At 33.3% G+C, this 20,903-nt stretch overlaps 2 protein-coding genes across 3 annotated transcripts; one reads left to right on the top strand and one right to left on the bottom strand.

The window, feature by feature from the left end:
- Window positions 1–13,270: 13,270 nt before the first annotated feature.
- On the top strand, window positions 13,271–15,355 carry LOC108211951 (protein POLLENLESS 3-LIKE 2). Its single transcript, XM_017383676.2, has 4 exons — window positions 13,271–13,537; window positions 13,837–14,049; window positions 14,135–14,290; window positions 14,434–15,355. Exons 1-4 carry the CDS (start codon window positions 13,379–13,381, stop codon window positions 15,193–15,195), a joined length of 1,290 nt encoding a protein of 429 aa, XP_017239165.1. The 5' UTR covers window positions 13,271–13,378; the 3' UTR covers window positions 15,196–15,355.
- Window positions 15,356–15,984: 629 nt separating this feature from the next.
- Window positions 15,985–20,836, bottom strand: LOC108210382 (rac-like GTP-binding protein RHO1). 2 transcript variants are annotated; one of them, XM_064090492.1, is made up of 7 exons: window positions 20,736–20,836; window positions 19,871–19,958; window positions 19,628–19,737; window positions 19,423–19,486; window positions 16,663–16,727; window positions 16,496–16,561; window positions 15,985–16,418 (listed from the first exon to the last, which is right to left on the bottom strand). In XM_064090492.1, the coding sequence occupies exons 1-7, from the start codon at window positions 20,802–20,804 to the stop codon at window positions 16,317–16,319; spliced, it is 564 nt and encodes a 187-aa protein (XP_063946562.1). In that variant the 5' UTR covers window positions 20,805–20,836; the 3' UTR covers window positions 15,985–16,316. The 2 variants fall into 2 exon arrangements, with proteins under 2 accessions (XP_063946562.1, XP_017237126.1); XM_017381637.2 differs by having other exon boundaries at window positions 20,332–20,820.
- Window positions 20,837–20,903: the final 67 nt, after the last annotated feature.

Raw genomic sequence — 20,903 nt, 5'->3', positions numbered from 1 at the left:
TAAACTCAGTTTCAACATGAGTCATTTTTATGTCGCCTTTATTGACATGATCACGCAAAAAGTGATGTCGGATATCTATGTGCTTTGACCTTGAGTGAAGTACAGGATTTTTACTTAAATCAATAGCACTTGTATTGTCACATAGAATTGACACAACATCAAATTTAATATTATAATCTGCCAAAGTTTGTTTCATCCATGATATTTGAGCACAACACTTTGCAGCAGCAATATATTCAGCTTCCGTAGTGGATATTGATACAGAATTTTGTTTCTTTGAAAACCACGAAACTAAACATCCACCAAGGAACTGACACGTACCACTAGTACTTTTTCTGTCTACCAAATGTCCGGCATAATCCGAATCAGAAAAACATACTAGGTTAAATGGTACACCTTTTGGATACCAAAGGCCAAGGTCAACAATGCCTTTTAAATATCGCAAAATTCTTTTTACGGCGGATAAATGAGATTCCTTAGGGGCAACTTGGAATCTTGCACATTTACAAACACTATATTGAATATCGGGTCGACTAGCAGTTATATATAATAAACTTCCGATCATTCCACGATATTTCTTAGTGTCAACGGGTATTCCTTTGGGATCTTCCGTTAATTTATCCAATAAAGACATAGGGAGTAGAAATGAGTTTAGCATTTTCCATTTCAAATTTCTTGAGCATTTCTTTACAATACTTTGATTGTGAAATATGAATGCCCTCATTGGATTGCTTTATTTGCAAACCCAAAAAGAAATTTAATTCTCCCATCATACTCATTTCGAATTCCTTACTCATATTTTCAGAGAATTCCTTGCAGAGATTATCATTTGTTGATCCAAAAATGATATCGTCTACGTATATTTGGACAAGTAATATATCATCTTTTTCTTGTCTCGTAAATAAGGTTTTATCGGCAGTTCCCATCTTAAAATTATTATCTAATAGGAATTTGCTTAACCTTTCATACCAAGCTCTTGGAGCTTGTTTTAATCCATATAGAGCCTTGTATAATTTATATACATACTCTGGATTAACAGAATCTTCAAAACCGGGAGGTTGTTTTACATAAACTTCTTCTTCAAGAATCCCGTTTAAGAAGGCGGATTTAACATCCATTTGATATACTTTGAAACCTTTATGACATGCAAATGCTAAGAGCATTCGAATTGATTCTATTCGTGCCACTGGGGCATAGGTTTCATCGAAGTCTATACCTTCCATTTGAGTATATCCTTGAGCGACTAATCTCGCTTTATTACGAACTACCGTTCCATTTTAATCTAATTTATTTCTAAAAACCCATTTTGTTCCAATTATGGAAGTATCTTCGGGTTTTGGAACGAGTTCCCACACTTTACTTCGAGTAAATTGATTTAATTCATCTTGCATTGCAGAAATCCAATCCTCGTCAAGTAAAGCCTCTTTAGCAGTCTTAGGTTCTATTTGAGATAGAAAACTAAGATGATTCACAACGTTTTGGACTTGTGAACGCGTTTGAACTCCTTTACTTAAATCACCCAAAACATTATCTAATGGATGACTCCTTATAATAGGAATTTCTTTAGGGAGTTCTTCATCTTGATTCAACAATTCTAATGGATTATTAGGAGGGGAAATCCCAACGTCCAAATTTTCGAATTGTCGAATAACATCTTCAATCCCATCTTGTTGTGCATCTTCTTTATCAACAAGATCAATATACTTCGAGGGTGGTTTTGCTTCATTGAAAGCAACATTCATAGATTCTTCCACCACAAGAGTTTTGAGATTAAATACTCGGTATGCTTTACTATTAGTTGAATAACCGAGAAATATACCTTCGCTTGATTTAGGATCAAACTTTGTAAGGTAATCTTTAGAGTTTAGAATAAAGCATTTACATCCAAAAACTCTAAAATAACTAAGTTTAGGAGTTTTGCCAAAATAAAGCTCGTATGGAGTCTTTTGAGTTATAGGGCGTAACAAAACTCTATTTAGTATATGACAAGCAGTAGACATAGCTTCGGCCCAAAAATATTTAGGACGACGGTATTCATTAAGCATAGTACTTGCCATTTCTTGTAATGTTCTATTTTTCCTTTCAACAACTCCATTTGATTGAGGAGTATATGGAGCAGAAAAATTATGAGTAATTCCATTTTCTTCACAAAATTCAGTGAAGCTGGAATTTTCAAATTCTTTACCATGATCAGTTCTTATATAGACTATGGTATTGTTTTGTTGATTTTGAATCTTTTTGCATAAAGACGAGAAAGACTCGAAAGCATCACTTTTGGCTTTGAGAAATTCTGTCCACGTATATCGTGAAAAATCATCAACAATAACCAAAGTATAAGAACATCCTCCGAGACTTTGTACGGGTACCGGACCAACCAAGTCCATATGTAATAGCTCGAGAGGTCTAGAGGTAGATACCATGAATTTTGATTTGTGAGATGCCCTTATTTGCTTGCCAATTTCACAAGCCTCACAAGTATGATCTTTTTGATAATTCAATTTTGGTATACCTCGAACATGATCATTTGTTGATATATTCTTAATCAACTTCATATTAGCATGTCCTAATCTTCGATGCCATAACCATGGGTCATCTTGAGTAGTGATTAGACATACGTTATTGTGCTTGCTTATATCACAAGTATACACATTCTTACTACGAGGACAAGTAAGGACTAATTTTCCATCCTTATTAAGAATTAAACAATGAGATGGATAGAAAATTACCTTATAACCATTATTGCATAATTGACTTATCGAAAGTAGGTTATACTTGAGTCCCGTAACTAATTGCACATTGGCAATCTTAAAATGTTCATTTCCAATATCCCCGATGCCAATAATATTTCCTTTGCTGCTATCTCCAAACGTGACAACTCCAGCGGTTACCTTTTTAATGTCGTTCAAAAGAGATTTATTTCCCGTCATGTGCCTTGAACAACCACTATCGAGGTACCACATGTTTTGCTTAGCAACAAGGCATTCCTACAAAATAAATCAATTAAATTTATAGGTACCCTTTTGTCTTGAGGGTCCTGGGGTTAGTACTTCATAATAAAGATAAGGGTTTGAAGTAGGAAGAACATTTCTTGTAGCATATTCATTTCTAGGTGCATTGCTCCTACCTTGATATCTTGAGTTATCATAGTACCGTGTATCTCTCGAATCATATTTATGAGAATTTGCATATTGATACACATGATTTCTATTATTTGGATAACGCATTGTATTTTGAGAATAGAAATCATAACTTGGTACATGATAATTCCTAGATGATTGACCATTTGTAAATATGTTATTCCTTGTATTTCTATATTGAAACGGTATAGGCTTTTGATGATAATTAAATCTTGGTTGCCTTTGCTCATTAGGAACATTTTTGTATGGTACATATTTTTCAACCTTAGGATTTTGTTTCGTTCCTTTACGAACCCATATACGCTTCCCCTTAAATTCACCATTCTTGAATTTGCAACTTTGAATGTCATGTCCATTTTTATTGCAATATGAACATTTTAGTGTAGGTGAACTAGAAGCCTTTTGAAAGATTCGTTCCATTGGTTGAACATTGCTCTTTCTTTGAGCATTTTTATCATATCCCAATCCTTCATGATTATAGGATATTTTAGAATGTACCATCTTATCCAACATTTCATTGCCTTTTGTAAATCGTTGAATCGTTCGTTCAAGATCATTTTTATCATTGATTAAGGCATTAATCTTAGCATTTAAAATTCTTTCTTGATCTTTGCATTGTGCTAAGATGTTGGAATGTTCATCATTGATTTTGCGAGTTTCTATTTTGAACTCTTTTTCCTTTTCTTCAAGGATTCGAGCAATTTCAGTATTGAGACTATCTTTTAGATAACTCGTAGTTGATCTTTCTTGAGTTAGCGACTCATTTTGGATTTTCAAATTTAATAGATCAACATGAAGCTTTTGAATATTTTCATTTAATTGAAGCTTCTCATCTTTTATTTCTTCCGTTTCTAATATCAAGGAAACGTTCTCAATTTCCAATTTTGTAATTGCATCCTTGGATTTTATAAAGGAATCTTGAAGGTTTACCATTTCTTCTTCAAGTTTAATTTTTGATTCCTTTATCCGAGAAAACTCTTTTTGTTGAGTTTGATATATATCTTCAAGCTTTTCTTTCTCGGACCAAGTAGTGAGGAACAATTGATCAAGATAATCATAACGAGTATTTACTTCCACTAATAGCTTGATCAACTCACCTTTTTCCATATTTAATAAATTCAAACTAGAGAGTTTAAGAAAAGGAATATCAACTAAAGTTGGTGAAGAAGAACTTACCTCTTGGTTAGTAGTGGAGATATCCGTTGATGTAGAAGCATCCTCGATTGCCATCAAACATAGATTAACCACTTCTTCACTTGCTTCGGGAGATTCCTCATCTTCACTTAAATCCCAACCGTTTTCGGCCACGAGAATTCAACCCTTAGATAGTTTAGGACATTCTCGTTTATAGTGACCCGGTTGTTTACACTCAAAGCACACATCTTGTGTTTCCTCCGGATTTTGTTCTTTTGGTTTTGGAGGAGTGTAAATATTATTGTTGCTCGTGTTGGCATTATTATAGCCATTCGGACTTTGATTATTTTTACCTTTATAGCCCGAGTTGGTAGGAAAATTACTCTTATAGTTAGGAGAATAATTTTGAGAGTAATTAAGCCTTCCATTAGAGTTAAAAACTCTTTGTCGATTATTTGATTTAAGGAAGCCTTTTCCGTACCTTTGAGCTTTGCTTTGAAGCACACGACGAAGTTGTCTTGTTAGTAAAGCAATTTCGCTTTCATCAAGATTTTGAATTTCTTCGTTTAAATCTTCGTCGTTTTCATCTTCATCGATTAATATGGATTTTAATGCCATATTTTTCTTCTTGTCTTCCACCTTGGGAACGACAATATCCGGAACATTATCTTCCTCGTAAGCACGAAGGTTTCCGAATAGATTATCGATGTGATAGTCATTGAGATTGTGCATCTCTTTAATAGTAGTGACTTTAACTTTCCAACTCGGAGGGAGAGATTTAAGAACCCGACGATTCTTTTCATTTTGAGTATAGTTCTTCCCGAGTTGAGATAATTCATCGATTATACGAGTAAATCTTGTTTTCATATCGATGATATTTTCTCCATCTTGGAGTTTAAAGTTCTCGTATTCTTGGATCAAAGTATCCATTCGAGAATCTTTTATATCCGTAGTACCTTCATAGGTTACCACTAATTTGTTCCACATTTCTTGTGCCGACTTGCAATTGTGTACTCGTTTATATTCTTTTTCTGCAAGTGCACTTGTGAGAACCATTTCCGCTTTAGCGGCGATATTCATTCTATCTTCTTCTTCATGAGTATACTCACTTACTTTCTTTTCGATAGTAACATCGTCGACAATTTTAGTCGGAATAATTGTACCATCTTCTATGGCCATCCAAACTTTGACTCATTGAGATCTTGCATATATTCTAAATCTCGTTTTCCAAGTAGCAAAGTTTGTACCATCAAATAGAGGAGGTCTAGAATTTGAGAGACCTTCACTACATCCGATGGCATTTATATAAGCCATACCGGATCTACTTTTTCTTGTGCTTGTAATTTCAAATAGCACGTTTAAAAGTAACTGCTCTGATACCAATTATTAGGTCCAATACGAGGTTAATTAAGCTAGAAGGGGGGGTTGAATAGCTTAATCACCAATTTAAAAATTTATGCGGTGTAATAAAAAGTTTATCCCCTTTTTAAAACTTGTATCGAGAGATGAGCAGTATATATGTGCGGAAGCAAGGAGCAAAGAAAGTAAAGTACCACACACACAAGGATTTATCCTGGTTCGCGGTGGCTAACTCAACCGATGGAGTCCACTCACCCCTACTCCAGTCCCCGAGCTCCTCCCCGGACTCGAGATTTTCTCTACTATAAAGATACTCCTTTACAGTAGGCGGAGAAGCCTTTACAAATATATATCTTGGAGCGTAACTTCCCGTTACCTCCTCACTATAAATGTAAACTTACAAGACTCGTCTTGGAGCGTAACTCCCCGTCACCTCCTCAAAGTCGTTGTACCCCGGGTGTAGTCTTTGAACTTCTAAACTTTTGTGGGTCTTGGACAAAGGTCTTAGGTCTTGGGTCTTTCCTCTTCCTCACGGTGCGAAAACGAATAACTCCCCGTTACCCGTTTAGGACTTGGGTCTTGAAACGAAGATCACCTCACTTCACTTTTCCTCACTACAAAATTCTAGAAAACAATATCTACGAAAAATAACTTGGGTTTTATGAAAAAAGAGTTTTGGACTAGAAATGTCTAGGCCGAGTGTAATAATATTCAATAAAGAATATTTATAACTTGTATACTTTTCGAATGATTAATATTAAATCGAAGTATACGTTATATCTTTACTCCAAATAAATAATATATGAGTGGAGTAAAAGTATTCTTTCTTTGATAAATATACGATCTTAAAGAATCAAAGAATACTTGTATTTATAAACTCCGTGTAGATCGAATAAATTATATTCGGAGTTTTAAGTCTATTTTAGGCTCTACGGCACAAGACTTATATAATTACTTCTTTATGTGAAAATACGTCTATTTTCGAAGTAATATAATTGAGAAGTCTTTGCTTCTTTTCAATATAACTCTTCTCTTTTATATAGTCTTTGGAGACTAAATTAAATCAATGAAGTTCGTAGAGAGAGAGTTGAGATTTTCTTTAACTTTAGCACAAGCCAATATAAATTCCGCAAATCCAACAATACAATATTTATACACTTATAATGATAACAACTATAAAGTGCAAAGAGTATATAAATACGTATAGTAGGCTTATTTGATTATTAATCCCACGAAGCTCGAATGGTACTAGCGGGACTTAAACCAAGTAAGAAAAATAACGAAACAAGTTAATCGCGGAAAGTTAGATAAGGCGAGTTAAAGTGCTAAATAAACGTTAAAGAAAATAAATAGCTTTTAGATCGTTTCCTTCCCAACGGAACACAAGGTGCTAGTAGGGAATTTGATCAAGCTTTATATAATTGATTTGACCGTCGTCAAATATAAATCTCTTTTTCGAGATGTATACGACTTTTAGTTCGTATACAAAATAATACGAATCGATGTTCGTTTGTGTAATATATATTTGAGAATATTAGATCGTATGATATAAAGGTTATTCTTATATAATAAAACTCAAATATAACGAATCTTTAGTTCGTTAGAATATTTCACGAAACTTTAGTTCGTGTTGGTATATTTCGAATAACACGAATCTTTAGTTCGTGTATTTAATTTATTCGAAACAAGAAATCTCTTTTGTTAGAGATATGAGATGAAGAGCTTTTGTAAAGAGTAGATCGATGATAATAACGAGCTCTTGTATAAATAAAATGGTCGGTTAAGACACGGATAAATGAAGCTAAAAATATAACCACTTACGAGAACGATCGGAAAGTTCGCCGGAAAAATTCGCCGGAGGTTCGATAGGACTATAAGCACACGGACGAATTTGGGCAGCCCTTCGGGAGGTAAGATGGTAGTGGTTAAAGAGCTAAAGTGGTGAGACAAAGCTTGGTTGGATGAACAAAAGCTTGTATAACTAAAACCTTGTGTATATATGTATATATATATATATAAGAATGGAGGTTTTAGAGAAGAAGTATTTGTAGAGAGTGTTTGTAGATGAAAGAGAGAGTGTATACTTCAAAAATCTCAGCACTTCTATGGCTTTTAGCTTAAGAAAAATGGGTGGGGGTGGGGGTTTATTTATAGGAGGGGTTAGGTAGAATGGAGGGTTGGGATTAAATGTAAGTGTATGGTGAGATTGAGAGAGATGTGGCCAATTGTGAGCCAAGTTTGTTGGTTGGTGGGGAATTCAAGCATGTGCCACTATTCTCATCAGATTTGAATATATATTAAACAATAGAAACGCTTCGGATTTAGCGATTAAATGCGTATTACGTATCGTTTAATAAATATGACGAATTTCCGAAAGTCTCCAATAAATTCAACCAAAAATATGATAAATCTCCAAATATTGGAAAATGAAATTCTGTGAAGTTTGGTGATTTTTGGTCAACCCTAACTTGGTCAAACGCTCACTCAGAGTTCTAGACGACAAATAGAAAAACGCTACGAAATGAAAGTTCTCGAAAAATTACGAAACTTTTACCTAACATGCCTATACATATAAAAATGACATCCCCAAAGTTTCAAGTCATTTTAGCAAGTGGAAGTATTTTATCCGGAATTAAAATGATCAAAACCGCTTTTCGGAATACGATAAAATACGAAAATTCTTTTGGCAATTTGTAAAAGGATTTGGACAAAATTTTTGACTTGTATAAATACTATAAATATATTCCATTAAAGATAAAATAGTTTGGAGTGTTGGGAAGTATATTTGAGTATTTAAATTAATTTCCTTCGATAAATAAGGAAATAAGTGAAAACCGGAAAAATTAGTATTTGGTCAAAACGAGTCGACCCTTGACTAATTTTTGAAACCAAAATACTTAGAATATTGAAATTCATGATAAATCATGATTTTGATAATTTTGGAAAGCACTCTAAGTATTAAAATATTTTTCTCCGAAAAATGGGTATTTGAGAGACCGAGGAGAAAATATTTCGCTAGGTTATAAAAACTGATATTAATATTTGTAAGGCCAAATATTAATGAGATGAGAGGGTAAATCTTTCTTTTGGATAGAAAATGATTTTTGGAAAGAAAGATTTATTTTTGAGTAATTAAAGTTAATTTATCCCGGAAAGTAAGAAATTGATAAAATAGGGAATAAATCACTTTAAATACTAGATTTTGAAAATAATGTTACATGAAGCTTTTAAAGAATATCAACATGTGAAAATACTTTTCCCATCTTCATGTCAATTTGATTTTGCAATAGTAAGAGAGAGAAAATCGTAGAATGGCGATATTCCTCAGCATGTATATTGCACAGAAAATCTTTTGAAAACATTTTGATACGGAAATTATTTTTCAAATCACTTGCTAAAATTTACCTTTCACTTAGAAATAATCATTTAAATTAAATGTCCTATTGGGAGGATCTAGGTGATTTAAATTTTACGTTTATTTAATAAATACCAAAATAAATCAATATCGAAGATATCCTTTCAGAGCATATGTAGCCAGTGTTTGTGTCATAGTCACTATTTTTGGTCATCAAGATGAATTATCTTATGAACTTCTAGTTCATATTCTTTATTTTGAGGATCAAGATGAGGCAATGATAATTCATTCTTATATTTCTAATTTCACCAGATATTTATTTTCTCCCCCTGATTTTGAGAAAACAAACTCATTAAATCAAGTCATAACAAATACATATTGATGATTCCAAATGCACTCATATGTAATATATTTCCAATTGAGGAATCGATCTTACTAACGTGGTGGAAAATCTGTGATGACCAAATAATTTATTTATGATGGGGAGAGATTATGAAAATTTGTTTATATGATGCGAATTGATAAATATGTGATACAAAATACTCAACAATTTTTATGGACGAGATAATACTCAATGTGAGATTCACCAGCATTATAAGTATATATATTCCAAACAACGAATCTTGCATACTTCAGGATGCAAGTTGGTAATAACTTCGTATATTTTTCACAAGATATGTCACTGTTCAATAATGGGAGATTTATAACTCATGTCATATCTTCATCTATTCATTCTCAAAGATGAAAAAATATAACTATATCTTTGATGGTGATCAATTTTCCCTTATAAGCAAATAATACATGTATCACTAAGAGAAGAAGAATCTATAGGTTCTTCAACAAAAGTCCATATAAAGTATCAATTACTATTCAAATCTTTATCATTGAGATGGCTTAGCTAGTCAGGCCAAACTATAAACTTATAAGTAAACTTCAGGTTTACTTCAAAATCAATTTCAATTATGCTTATTATAAATTAGTGGAGAATCTTTCTCCAAATTACTTTTAGTGCAATGAATTAGACTCAATATTTAAAGGCTCTTGATATCTCAATGCGATGATCATATCAAATTTCATTCTTCAATTTTCTTGGGAGAGTATAATTGCATCAATGCTATACATGCTCTTCTGGAGTAAAATTTACTTGAGAGAGTAGATAAATATATGTGCCCTTCGAAAGCCTTGAACTTGCTCTTCAGGAGCCTTATATATGCTCTTCTGGAGCTTTATATATGCTCTTCTTAAGCCTTATATTTAGAAAAACTATAATGATACATCTTGCATAATACTCTCATTTGTATGACTCGTATTAGATATGAAGTATTGATATACTAGTCATCTTTATATCAATCAAGAGAATACACAAAATAAGAGTATGACTAAATGTGTTTGTAATGTCATAACTATTGCTACTGGCATGGTTGCTATCATTTGATTTTCTAATACTATCACATTATGGTACAATACCATTTGTTGCAATACATAATTCTTTCATCAATAATTTAAATTTAGTAAATCACAATTAGTCACAATATCAACTCATGATTTCAATTTCATCAATTTCATTATACTGTATCTACGGGATACAATATAATATTCATTCAATTAAAATCTATTATATTCAAATATTATAATATTGTTTATATGGAACCATCCTTCAGGGATATTATATCATTTTGGATAAACTCGTAATTTGAATATTATATTACTATATCGTTCTTCTGGAATGTAATCAGGTGTTTAAACACATAACATTTATTCTATAGACATCACCTAATATCATATTTATGGAAAATATATGATCAATATCCATTAGAAATTTCACTAAAATTAAACACAAAGTCAATGTATGATAATAAAAGAATTTTATTATATAGAGACAACTTCTGATTATTATTACGTACAACTTCTGGTTGTAATCATGTATTATTATTGTGGTCACCAAGTCATCTCATCTAAATCATAATACATGTTGTTTTTCACTATCTCAAAACATTTAGTGATCACATAAATTCAATGATTAAATATAGACATGCAAGGACCCTTTTAGTATATATTAACCGGGGATTTATAGACAACGACTAGATATAAAATCACACATGATTTACATAGATAAGAATGATAGAGATTTTTTGCATTCCTCATAAATATATTAGCTATGCCACTAATTAGTATGTACAATCTGCTTCTTATGATAATTAAGTTTAGTATCAATTCAAATCTCAAAAATCTCAATTTGAAGTAGATAATGACTCATGACTTTTTTTTTAAAAATTAGGACAACCTACTCTCTATTGATCATTACGTAGGCACCTTAGATTAAATTAAGCCTAATAATTTTATTTTATTTTTTGGATTCATTTTGAATCAGATTGATTACAAGTATACAATCTAAACTTACCTTATATTCAATTCGGCAAATATAAAATAATGTAGGAGATTACAAAAGAGGATCATTTTACTTGGTACACCAATAATTAAGATTTTATTTATCTCCAAAAGTAAGAGAAATGAATCCCAAAATTTATATAAATATTGCACGTATTTGAGAATGACATAATAGACCTATATGATCATCCATAAAAGGTAATTAAAAATATATTTTAAGGAGGTTGCTAAATATTAAAATGATATACTTCAGAACGATATGTATTTTTTGTGCGACAACAGGCATGCATTGAAAACTTAATGGCTATGAAGACTTAATAATTATAAAACACCCATTTGTTTTCGTCTTATAGGAAACAAATAATGATATGTCGCAATTTAGATGGTTACCCAAATTTCATATTCCATATGTATAAACACTAAAGGAAAAAAAAACCCAGAAGAGTTACACCACTAGTTAATATTCATTTTTTTTTAAAATTAATTAACCTACATGCTTCCTAATTTTAGGCTAACCAGATATAATATCTGACACATGTATATGTATATATGTTGCCCCACTAGCGCACCAAATACATTAAAACGCTAATCATCAAGAACAAAACTAAAGCCAACACAGATGCAAACCTCCAACGTGACTCTCACCCATATTAATAGTGCGTAAAAGTTAAACTTTTTTATTATGTGGCGCCGCTATTAAGCACAACCAGAGTTCCAGTTACTATGCACACCGACTACAAATTACTAATGTAACACTATCTCATAGACTACTTATAAAAATTGAACAAGTAATACATAATAATAGCATGCACAATTAAATATGCAAAATTATGACATTTCTTAAAGCTCAACCACACACTTAGTTTAATGACTTTTAAACACTGAGCATCAATCATAAACTCACATACAGTATATATATTCACCGCAATATTATGGTGCTCCATTTAGATGATAAATGTAGGCATATTAATTGGACGCACATTATGAGCATGGGAATAAAGTAAAATCAAATGAATACTAAAGTAACGACCATGGTACGAATATCATACCTTGGCAGAGGTTATACACTGTCAACTTCAAATATATAATAAGCGGAAAGTGGACACTTAGCAAACCAGAAGCTTCGGAGGAGGTGATCAAACAATTCGAACAAAGTAAAGTTTATCGTGCTGATAATGTGTTATGAAATAAGATATGTAGAAAGATAATTGAGAGAGCTAGACAAGAGAGAAAGTAATTGAGAGAGCTAGACAAGAGAGAAGGTAATTGAGAGAGCTAGACAAGAGAGAAGGAAGTAGATTTCATTGTATCCTTCATATGGTTACACAATGTCCTTTATATAAGATTACAAATATAAGTTACAAGTAACCAAAGGACTAGCTAGTGAAAAACCAAATGTCTGGCTAGTGAAAAGCCAAAGGATATCCACATAAATATATTATTTATAACAGAGAGTATATTTTCAGTGAGATAAAATTTTAAAATCAATTTATATTTAACATAATATAAAATTTGTTGAGATCCATTGTCAAAACCCTCAAAACTTTAGAAGATACATTAAACAAAGATTCAATCCGCTTATTTACAAATTCTTATGCCATTTTGGTTTTATTTTTCTACGAGATTGTTCATATAAAGAAAGAAAAGCCATTTTTTGATGTGCCCTTTTTCTGAGTGTGATTTCTCAGCCAAAAAAAGTGCATTGTTAAGTATGTTTGACAAAGACAGTTAATTAAACATTATCCAAATATCACCAAATTATTCTATTTGTTTCTTATTAACTTCACTTTTACTCCGCTGAATCATCAGCCCATTGTAACATAACGGCTAGTCTGTGTAACGGTAACTTTACAACGGTCGACTCATTCAAAAAAACATAAAATCTCAGTACAGTTCTTCCTCCCCTATATGCTTCACTTTGCCGTTTTGCTCATCTCTAGCCTGTCAATCTTCACCGTTCTTCATCATAATTTCTGGGGGTTAATAAAATCAACAAATTTGGAAAATGATGAATGCTCCTCCCGGTTTTAGACCCACTAAATCAGCTCCATGCTCACCAGCAAAGCCGCCTCTCGGGCTTTCCAGAACCGGCTCTCAGTCTTTTCATGTCGCGCATAAAGTCCCCCTCGGGGACTCACCTTATGTGAGGGCTAAACATGTTCAAGTAAGTTCATTCGCGTACTTGTCATGATTTCTAGTCTCACTCGTTAATTTATTTATTTTGGGCTAAATGTTTATTCATAATTTTTTACAGTGTATGGATGATAAATGATTTTCATAATGTCTGTGTAATCAATTTTAATATGATTTATAAGCGACATTGTTGAGTTTTAATGATCTTTCCTTGAAACAATATTCGTACATTTTACTCTCCCAAATCCGAGTATGTAGGTGTCACATAGGGTATATTCGGTTTGAATTTATGATTAGTATTGACATGGCATTGTCTCTTTATATGTACAGTTGGTGGACAAGGATCCAGAGAAGGCAATACCATTATTTTGGGCGGCCATAAATGCTGGAGATAGAGTTGACAGTGCACTGAAAGATATGGCTATTGTCATGAAGCAACAGAATAGAGCAGAAGAGGCCATAGAGGCCATCAAGTCACTGAGACCACGTTGCTCTGAACAATCTCAGGAGTCCCTTGACAACATTTTATTAGATCTTTTCAAGGTATGTACTCCTGGAAAGTGTGAAACTTCTTTTTTACTTGATCAGTTTTGTGATCTAGAAACCTAATGAAGTTTATTTGGTGCAGAGATGTGGGAGATTAGACGATCAGATCGGCTTGTTGAAGCACAAGCTGTTTTTGATTCAGCAAGGAGTGGCTTTTAATGGGAAACGCACTAAAACAGCTCGATCTCAGGGAAAAAAATTTCAGGTTTCTGTTGAGCAAGAAGCTACTAGATTATTGGTAAGGGTTCTTATAAAATCTTTCGAAGTTGTAATTCTGTATTAAATTTCAGAATAGAAAATATTTGTTGACTGAAGGCAAATGGTCTTGTGTCTCAGTCTCAGCTTGTTTTTAATAAAACTTAAATCTGGTTTGCGTTTTAGGGGAACTTGGGATGGGCACTTATGCAGCAGAACAACTACATTGAAGCTGAGGATGCTTACAGAAGGGCATTAGTGATTGCGCCAGACAATAATAAGATGTGCAATTTAGGAATTTGCTTGATGAAACAAGGAAGAATCTCCGAGGCTAAAGAGACCCTTAGAAGAGTAAAGCCAGCAGTAGCTGATGCAAGAGGCATCGATTCCCACCTCAAAGCATATGAAAGAGCACACCTTGAATCAGATATGATGAACAACAGCTCCAAAGATCAGATACAACAAAGGAAGTTGTTTGATGCATTCCTGAGCTCTTCTGCAATTTGGCAGCCACAGCCTTGCAGAGAATCATCCTCTGCCAAACCGCAAGATGATTTTGCTGACGAGAATGTTAATTCTCAGAATATAGTGCAAAAAATTGGGATCTCAACTAACAGCAGCCAGTTGCAAGATAGGCTTAAAAGAACAAGGTCAGACAATGCTGCTAACTTTGATAGAGAAAATGAGACTGGAAAGTCTTGGAAGCCGCCTATTTCTAAGGCGATGAGTAGTCACTCAAATAAACCAAAAGAAACAGGAGACGAGACGAATGACAGTAGCAAAGAGTTTGAAGAGGCCATACTTGCAGCAGTTCTAGGTTCCAGTAGTGAGTTTGGAAACGTCGTTAAGGCCATGAGTAATGATGGTGGGATCGTAGTTCCAAGAAAGGTTGGAAAGAGGCTGAAGGTGTTTCAAGATATTACACCTTCCTTGAGTCCCAGGGCCTGATTAACATAATTTAGTTTGAGACTGGAGATAAACTTGTTCTCTTGTTCTTTTAACTTATTTAAGGATACTAATTAGTTTAATTTCTGTTTTTTTAATGGCCAATTGTGGCAATTGATGTAACGACTCTGAACTCACAATAAACTCTGGTCTTTTTTTTTTATTATTAAATTAATTTTCTGCAAAGAATCTGCTTAGCATACATACTTGAAGGATATCAAGTCCCCTGATAACACAATCAGTAGATTTAAGAGAGGGCACTACCAATGGCTTGTCTAACAGTGAAACAATCCGATTCGGGGATCACAAGCCTTACTAAAGTTTTCTAATCCAACTTAAAGCTTCGCAGACCTTAATAGCCTCTGCAGTTACAATTGTCTTGCCATCAAAATTTCCTTTCTTTTTCTTAAACCAAGACCCTTCCAATTTAAACTCAAGTTCGAACGACTTTCGTGTTGAAAGATTTTTTTTTTTTTTCCTTCATCAAATGGGCCTATTTTATGTTAAAAATTAATCAGTATCATTATGGAGACTACGAATCTCATCAATTTCCCGTCTGAAATTTTTTCAGCCCAACAGTTTGACATCTTTGAAGCACAAATTTAATTGAATATCTAAAAACAAGATAAGGTAGAGAATATCACAAAGCTTCTCTTGTGTGATTCAACATAATTTTGAAACCAATTTCACATCCTACAAATCCCAACATATGTGGAATTCGTCGGTCATTTGTCTTCTACAGTGTTCCACTTAACAATAGCCATTGTAACAATTGCTGCACCAATCAAAAAATAAGCAAAAATTTAAAGATTCCATAGAAAAACAACATGCATTTAACAGAGTTAACTATTTAGAAATCACTAAAAACAGCCTTTAAAGTACTAGGTGAAGCAACAAATGAAATTGTTTTCCTAAGAAGACCTATTTTATCAGGACTTTAACAAAATTTAAAACCAGCAGCAGAATGAGGTGGCCTACTACGCTAGTGTTACTCAGAAGCAAAAAGTATAGGAATCAGCACCAGTACACACTCAAGAACATGTCTTCACGGCAATCACTAGTACTTTAATGGAGACGTATCAAAGGGAGATGGGTAAAAGCTATCTTTCTGAACCTATCTGTCTTCACAAAATAGAGCAGGCTTTTTGAGCTTTTCCCTTCTTTTTCTTCGTCTTGGGTGGTTGGAGCACAACTTTAATGGCAGCATCGAAAACACCCTTTACATTCTGCAGTGAATCAGATATCAGAATTTATGTAGCAGATGCTGTATGAGCCGTTTGCAAAGATATTGATCAGCTCATACCTCTTGTGTTTTTGAACTACATTCAATGTAGGAAGGTGCTGCTATTGTTTTCCTCAACTCCTCTCCCTTTGAAGTCAAAATAGACGTTTAGTATCAGAAGACACTATCATAAAACATCGACCATTTGTATATAAAAGTCAATTAAAAAAAAAGGACAATTCACTTACCTGAGCTTGAGTTATTGGTACAGCACCAGGGTGGTCGACAAAGAACTGCTTATCATCCCGTAGATCTGATTTCATTACAAAGGGATCAGTAAGATGAACCTAGAAGATAACTTACATATAGTTCTTACGAATCATCACAAGTATACCCCTAATTAAATGAGGGAACTACCAAGTTTTTTCAGATTATGGACGGTACAATAGTTAGTCAACTATATACCTTCAGATTAAGCAACTAATCTGCTGCTTCTAGAACAACTCAAGGAAGCAGAGATATGTTTATAATATGCCTGATGGAATTCAATGAGCAGTTAAGAACAATATTCACATTCTACATTAATTCATGTTAGCAAGACAAACTGCTATTGAAATTAATGAAAAAAGTTGTTCATGAGAATAAAATATTGGACCTAACTTCCGAATACAATATATATACATGTGACTAATAAGAAGTGATGATATTTTGTCCCAACATCAGTAAATAATAAGATTTTATAATTGATAACAAAATAAATCCATAATGTAATTAGCTGTTAACATATCTAGGAATACTAGTGCTTGTGTAACAAATATATAAGTCAAGCAAATAAAGGTTTGTATAGCAAATAATCAAAGGTCATTGTAGTTCAAAAGCAAAGGTTGCACAAAAAATTCTAGCCTTATATATGCCCCTCCACTAGGCAATAACTGCAAGGTGTTAAGACGTTAGGGTGACTACTCACATATGTTAGGAGATCAACTGACATAACTATTAGCATGATGTACACTTTCCTGTCACCTCTCTATAATTCTACAGCTTCTTATATTATATGTCTGTTGTTACTTGAAAGGAGATCCAGGCTGTCTTGGTCAGATCTTCTTGTCTGCTAGTGGCCCTTTAAAATGAACATATGGTGTAAATGAACTTAATGCATGTCACTTAAGTGCAAGTTTTCTCTATGCAAGGAGCACTCAAGCTCAAGGGGCGCAGGCTTTGTCTTCAAAGTTTGGCTGCATGATGCCCTTATATTGATTTCGTAGTTTGAAATGCACTTATTACCTTTCTACACTTACCAGTTGCAAATAAGGGTGTATTGCGGTATGAAATGACCTACTATAGCAATTAAGGCTCCAACATGCTCACAGCTTGATGATGCTCTCATACATTGCAATTAACAAAGATCATATTTTGACACAGCTCTAAATGTTTTTAGTGTCTATGCATCTAAAGTAATATGGTCACTTGGTCAGTCAATTTTATTATGTAGATGGTTGACTTTTCTATAGCTCAACAGTCACGGATTATTAGTTGTTTAACCTTTTTGTAGAATTCGTCCGTAAAACATAACAGAACAGTATGGCCCAATAAATTCATAACTCAACTGATAGCAAGTGAGATCTTCTAGGTCGATGAGAATCATATCTATTTAAACTTGGTAATATTGCAAAATACATATTGATAAAGAGCATTAGTAACATTACATGCCCCCAAAAAACTGTAATTAAAGAATATATGCAGCATACTCTCGCACAAAGTTTACACAACAGATATTGGTGACAAACAATGAAAAAGTTTACAAGTAAGTGTATTGATAATTTAATAGAAATCCATTAGGGCTAAATAAGACAAGGCTACATTAAGAAAATAAGTACTGATAAAGTAGGGTAAATTTAACAAAAGTTAAGTGATCTATAAAAAATATGGTCCCTGCTCAGTACTCACTCTATAAAATAAATGAATGAATAAAAGAACCATCTATTCTATTTGTTTGCCAAGTCTAATATTAAAAAATAAACACTAATTGCATAATTTACAATTATCAACCCTGTTGTGCAAAGTTGCAATCATACTATACTTCTCAAGGCATAAAAGCGAACCTAGGCAGAAGCAAACCGCCTGGGGTCGCTCACCTAGGTGTCCATTAGACGGATTAGGCATATGGATGTCGACATATACATTAAATATATTATTAACACATTTTGTTATTTTCAATATTAATTATATCACATATACATATTATTGTGTAGACATATTTTTTTAAAAAAATTAATAACAATTATACTACGTTTTATGTAGATTTTAATTATTTTACAAATAATTTTATGAATATAATATTACTTTACTTAATAAAATAAAATGGATTTTATTAACTTCTGTTTTATAGATTTGATATTGTTGTTAAGAGTATAAGAGTTCAAAACAATAATACAATATATGAATGTTACCACATAAAGATAATTGAAAAAAGAAAATCCAAGTCAAATTATATACTAGAAAAGTAGTATACGTAAACTATGTGTAACAATAGTATGTTCATATATAAAGTCGGGACACTCTGGAGATAAGACAACACTGATTGAAAGGGACCAAATTGTATCTAAGATAACTACAGGGACCGTTAACAACAAATGTTTCACCTAAAATGACTTCCATACTTGTGCCACCAACAAATGTTTCACCTAAAATGACTTCCATACTTGTGCCTCCAACAAATGTTTCACCTAAAATGACTTCCATACTTGTGCCACTTCTCTGCAAGGGTAGTCTACATGACGAGTTCTATAGTCGTGAAATGCCAACAATTCAGTCCATCCATAAAATTAAAGCAACAAGATAATGATTTAGAAAAGTAATAGTTTATACAATTCAGGCAAATTAATACAGAGGTTCATCTTCGATTACTATAAACCTCCAAGAAAAGAGGTTGATTTTCTTTATTTTTTTTTACTTCACATTATTAAGCAATCTAATTGATAAAGAAGCTAAACATGTGGAAAACTCACCGAGCTTTGTTCCCACAAGCACTATTGGTACACCAGGGGCGTAGTGCTTTAACTCCGGAATCCACTGAGAGTAGTGTCACAAAAAAGTAAGAAATTACTCATCATCCCTTGACAAAATATTTGTGTGCGTGTGTGTTTTTTTTTGGAGGGGGGGCAATATTATGTGACTATGACTTAAGAAACTGAATATCTAAGAAATTCTCACCTTTTTGGAAACATTTTCATAGCTAGCTTTGCTAATCAGAGAGAATGCCAATATAAAAACGTCTGCCCCGCGGTAACTCAGTGGTCTTAACCGATTGTAATCTTCCTGTCCTGTTTGCAAAGAACAGTTAACGGAGGCTCTCTAATCCACATCTAAAGTGCACGTGCAGATATGTGTCCACATACTACATTAGTATTAGTAATAGCATATACGACAAGAATGCTAAGATATATTGAAGATTACCAGCGGTATCCCACAGGCCCAGATTCACAGTTGCTCCATTGACAACTACATTTGCACTGAAATTATCGAACACTGTTGGCACATAATCCTGTAACACATAATTCAGAGGCAAAAGCTGGATGTCACAAAAAGGAACTAGCACAACAGAAACGAAAGCAAACCCTAACAAAAAACTTTATAAGCAATGCTGAAACAGAAATTCAACAAGAGACATAAAGGTAAAATATATTTCATGTTGGCAACATTACGTTTATCAAATCATGACACACATCAAATCATTCAAGGACATAACAAGAAATCAATCACACCTGAGTACAAAAATCAATTTTGCAAAAATAGCAACACGTCAAAACAGAAAGCAACCAGGTTAAAATTAGGGCAAATACCGAATCAAATAATAAACCAAGAAATGACAAACATTCTAGTCTATAGGGAGGGAGAGAGAGAGAGAGAGAGCTGACCGTGGGGAAGGTGTTACTGGTATAAGAGATCAACAAACAGGTCTTGCCTACAGCACCATCGCCGACGGTAACACATTTAATAAATCTAGAAGCGCTCATAGTGTAATGAATCTATATCTACGGATGTAAAGGTAATGACAATTGTTGTTATATAAACTCAGATCTTCGAGAAAGAAGACCTGAAGATGATGCGATAATGACGATTATTATCTCCGTTTCGATTGAATTGGGAAAATGGTGGTTTTGGATAGAGGAATCAGAGAGGAATGGTAATAAAATCAACAACCAAGTAATTCTAATTCTAGAGAGAGAAACAAAACTGAGAGTAAAATATACGTATGTATATATTTACGCGAAAAACATTGCTATTGATGCGTTCGATTTCATGACCAAAACAAACTTACCATCCCCTCCTCCCTCACCGCTTTTCTCGCTTTCTTTGTCGTTTCTCTTTCTTCTAACATCTCTTTCATTTTTGTTTCAATCTGTGTCAAATAGCTAGGAATGCTAGCTTTTGTTTCAGGACTTCTGCTTATTTGCCAAACACTTTAATCACTTATAAGTCTTGTCTG

Source organism: Daucus carota, chromosome 3, assembly GCF_001625215.2.
Source record: "Daucus carota subsp. sativus chromosome 3, DH1 v3.0, whole genome shotgun sequence".
Taxonomy (NCBI): Eukaryota; Viridiplantae; Streptophyta; class Magnoliopsida; order Apiales; family Apiaceae; genus Daucus; species Daucus carota.
Note: the sequence above shows the minus strand (reverse complement) of the source record. Positions and strands in the feature narration are given on the sequence as shown.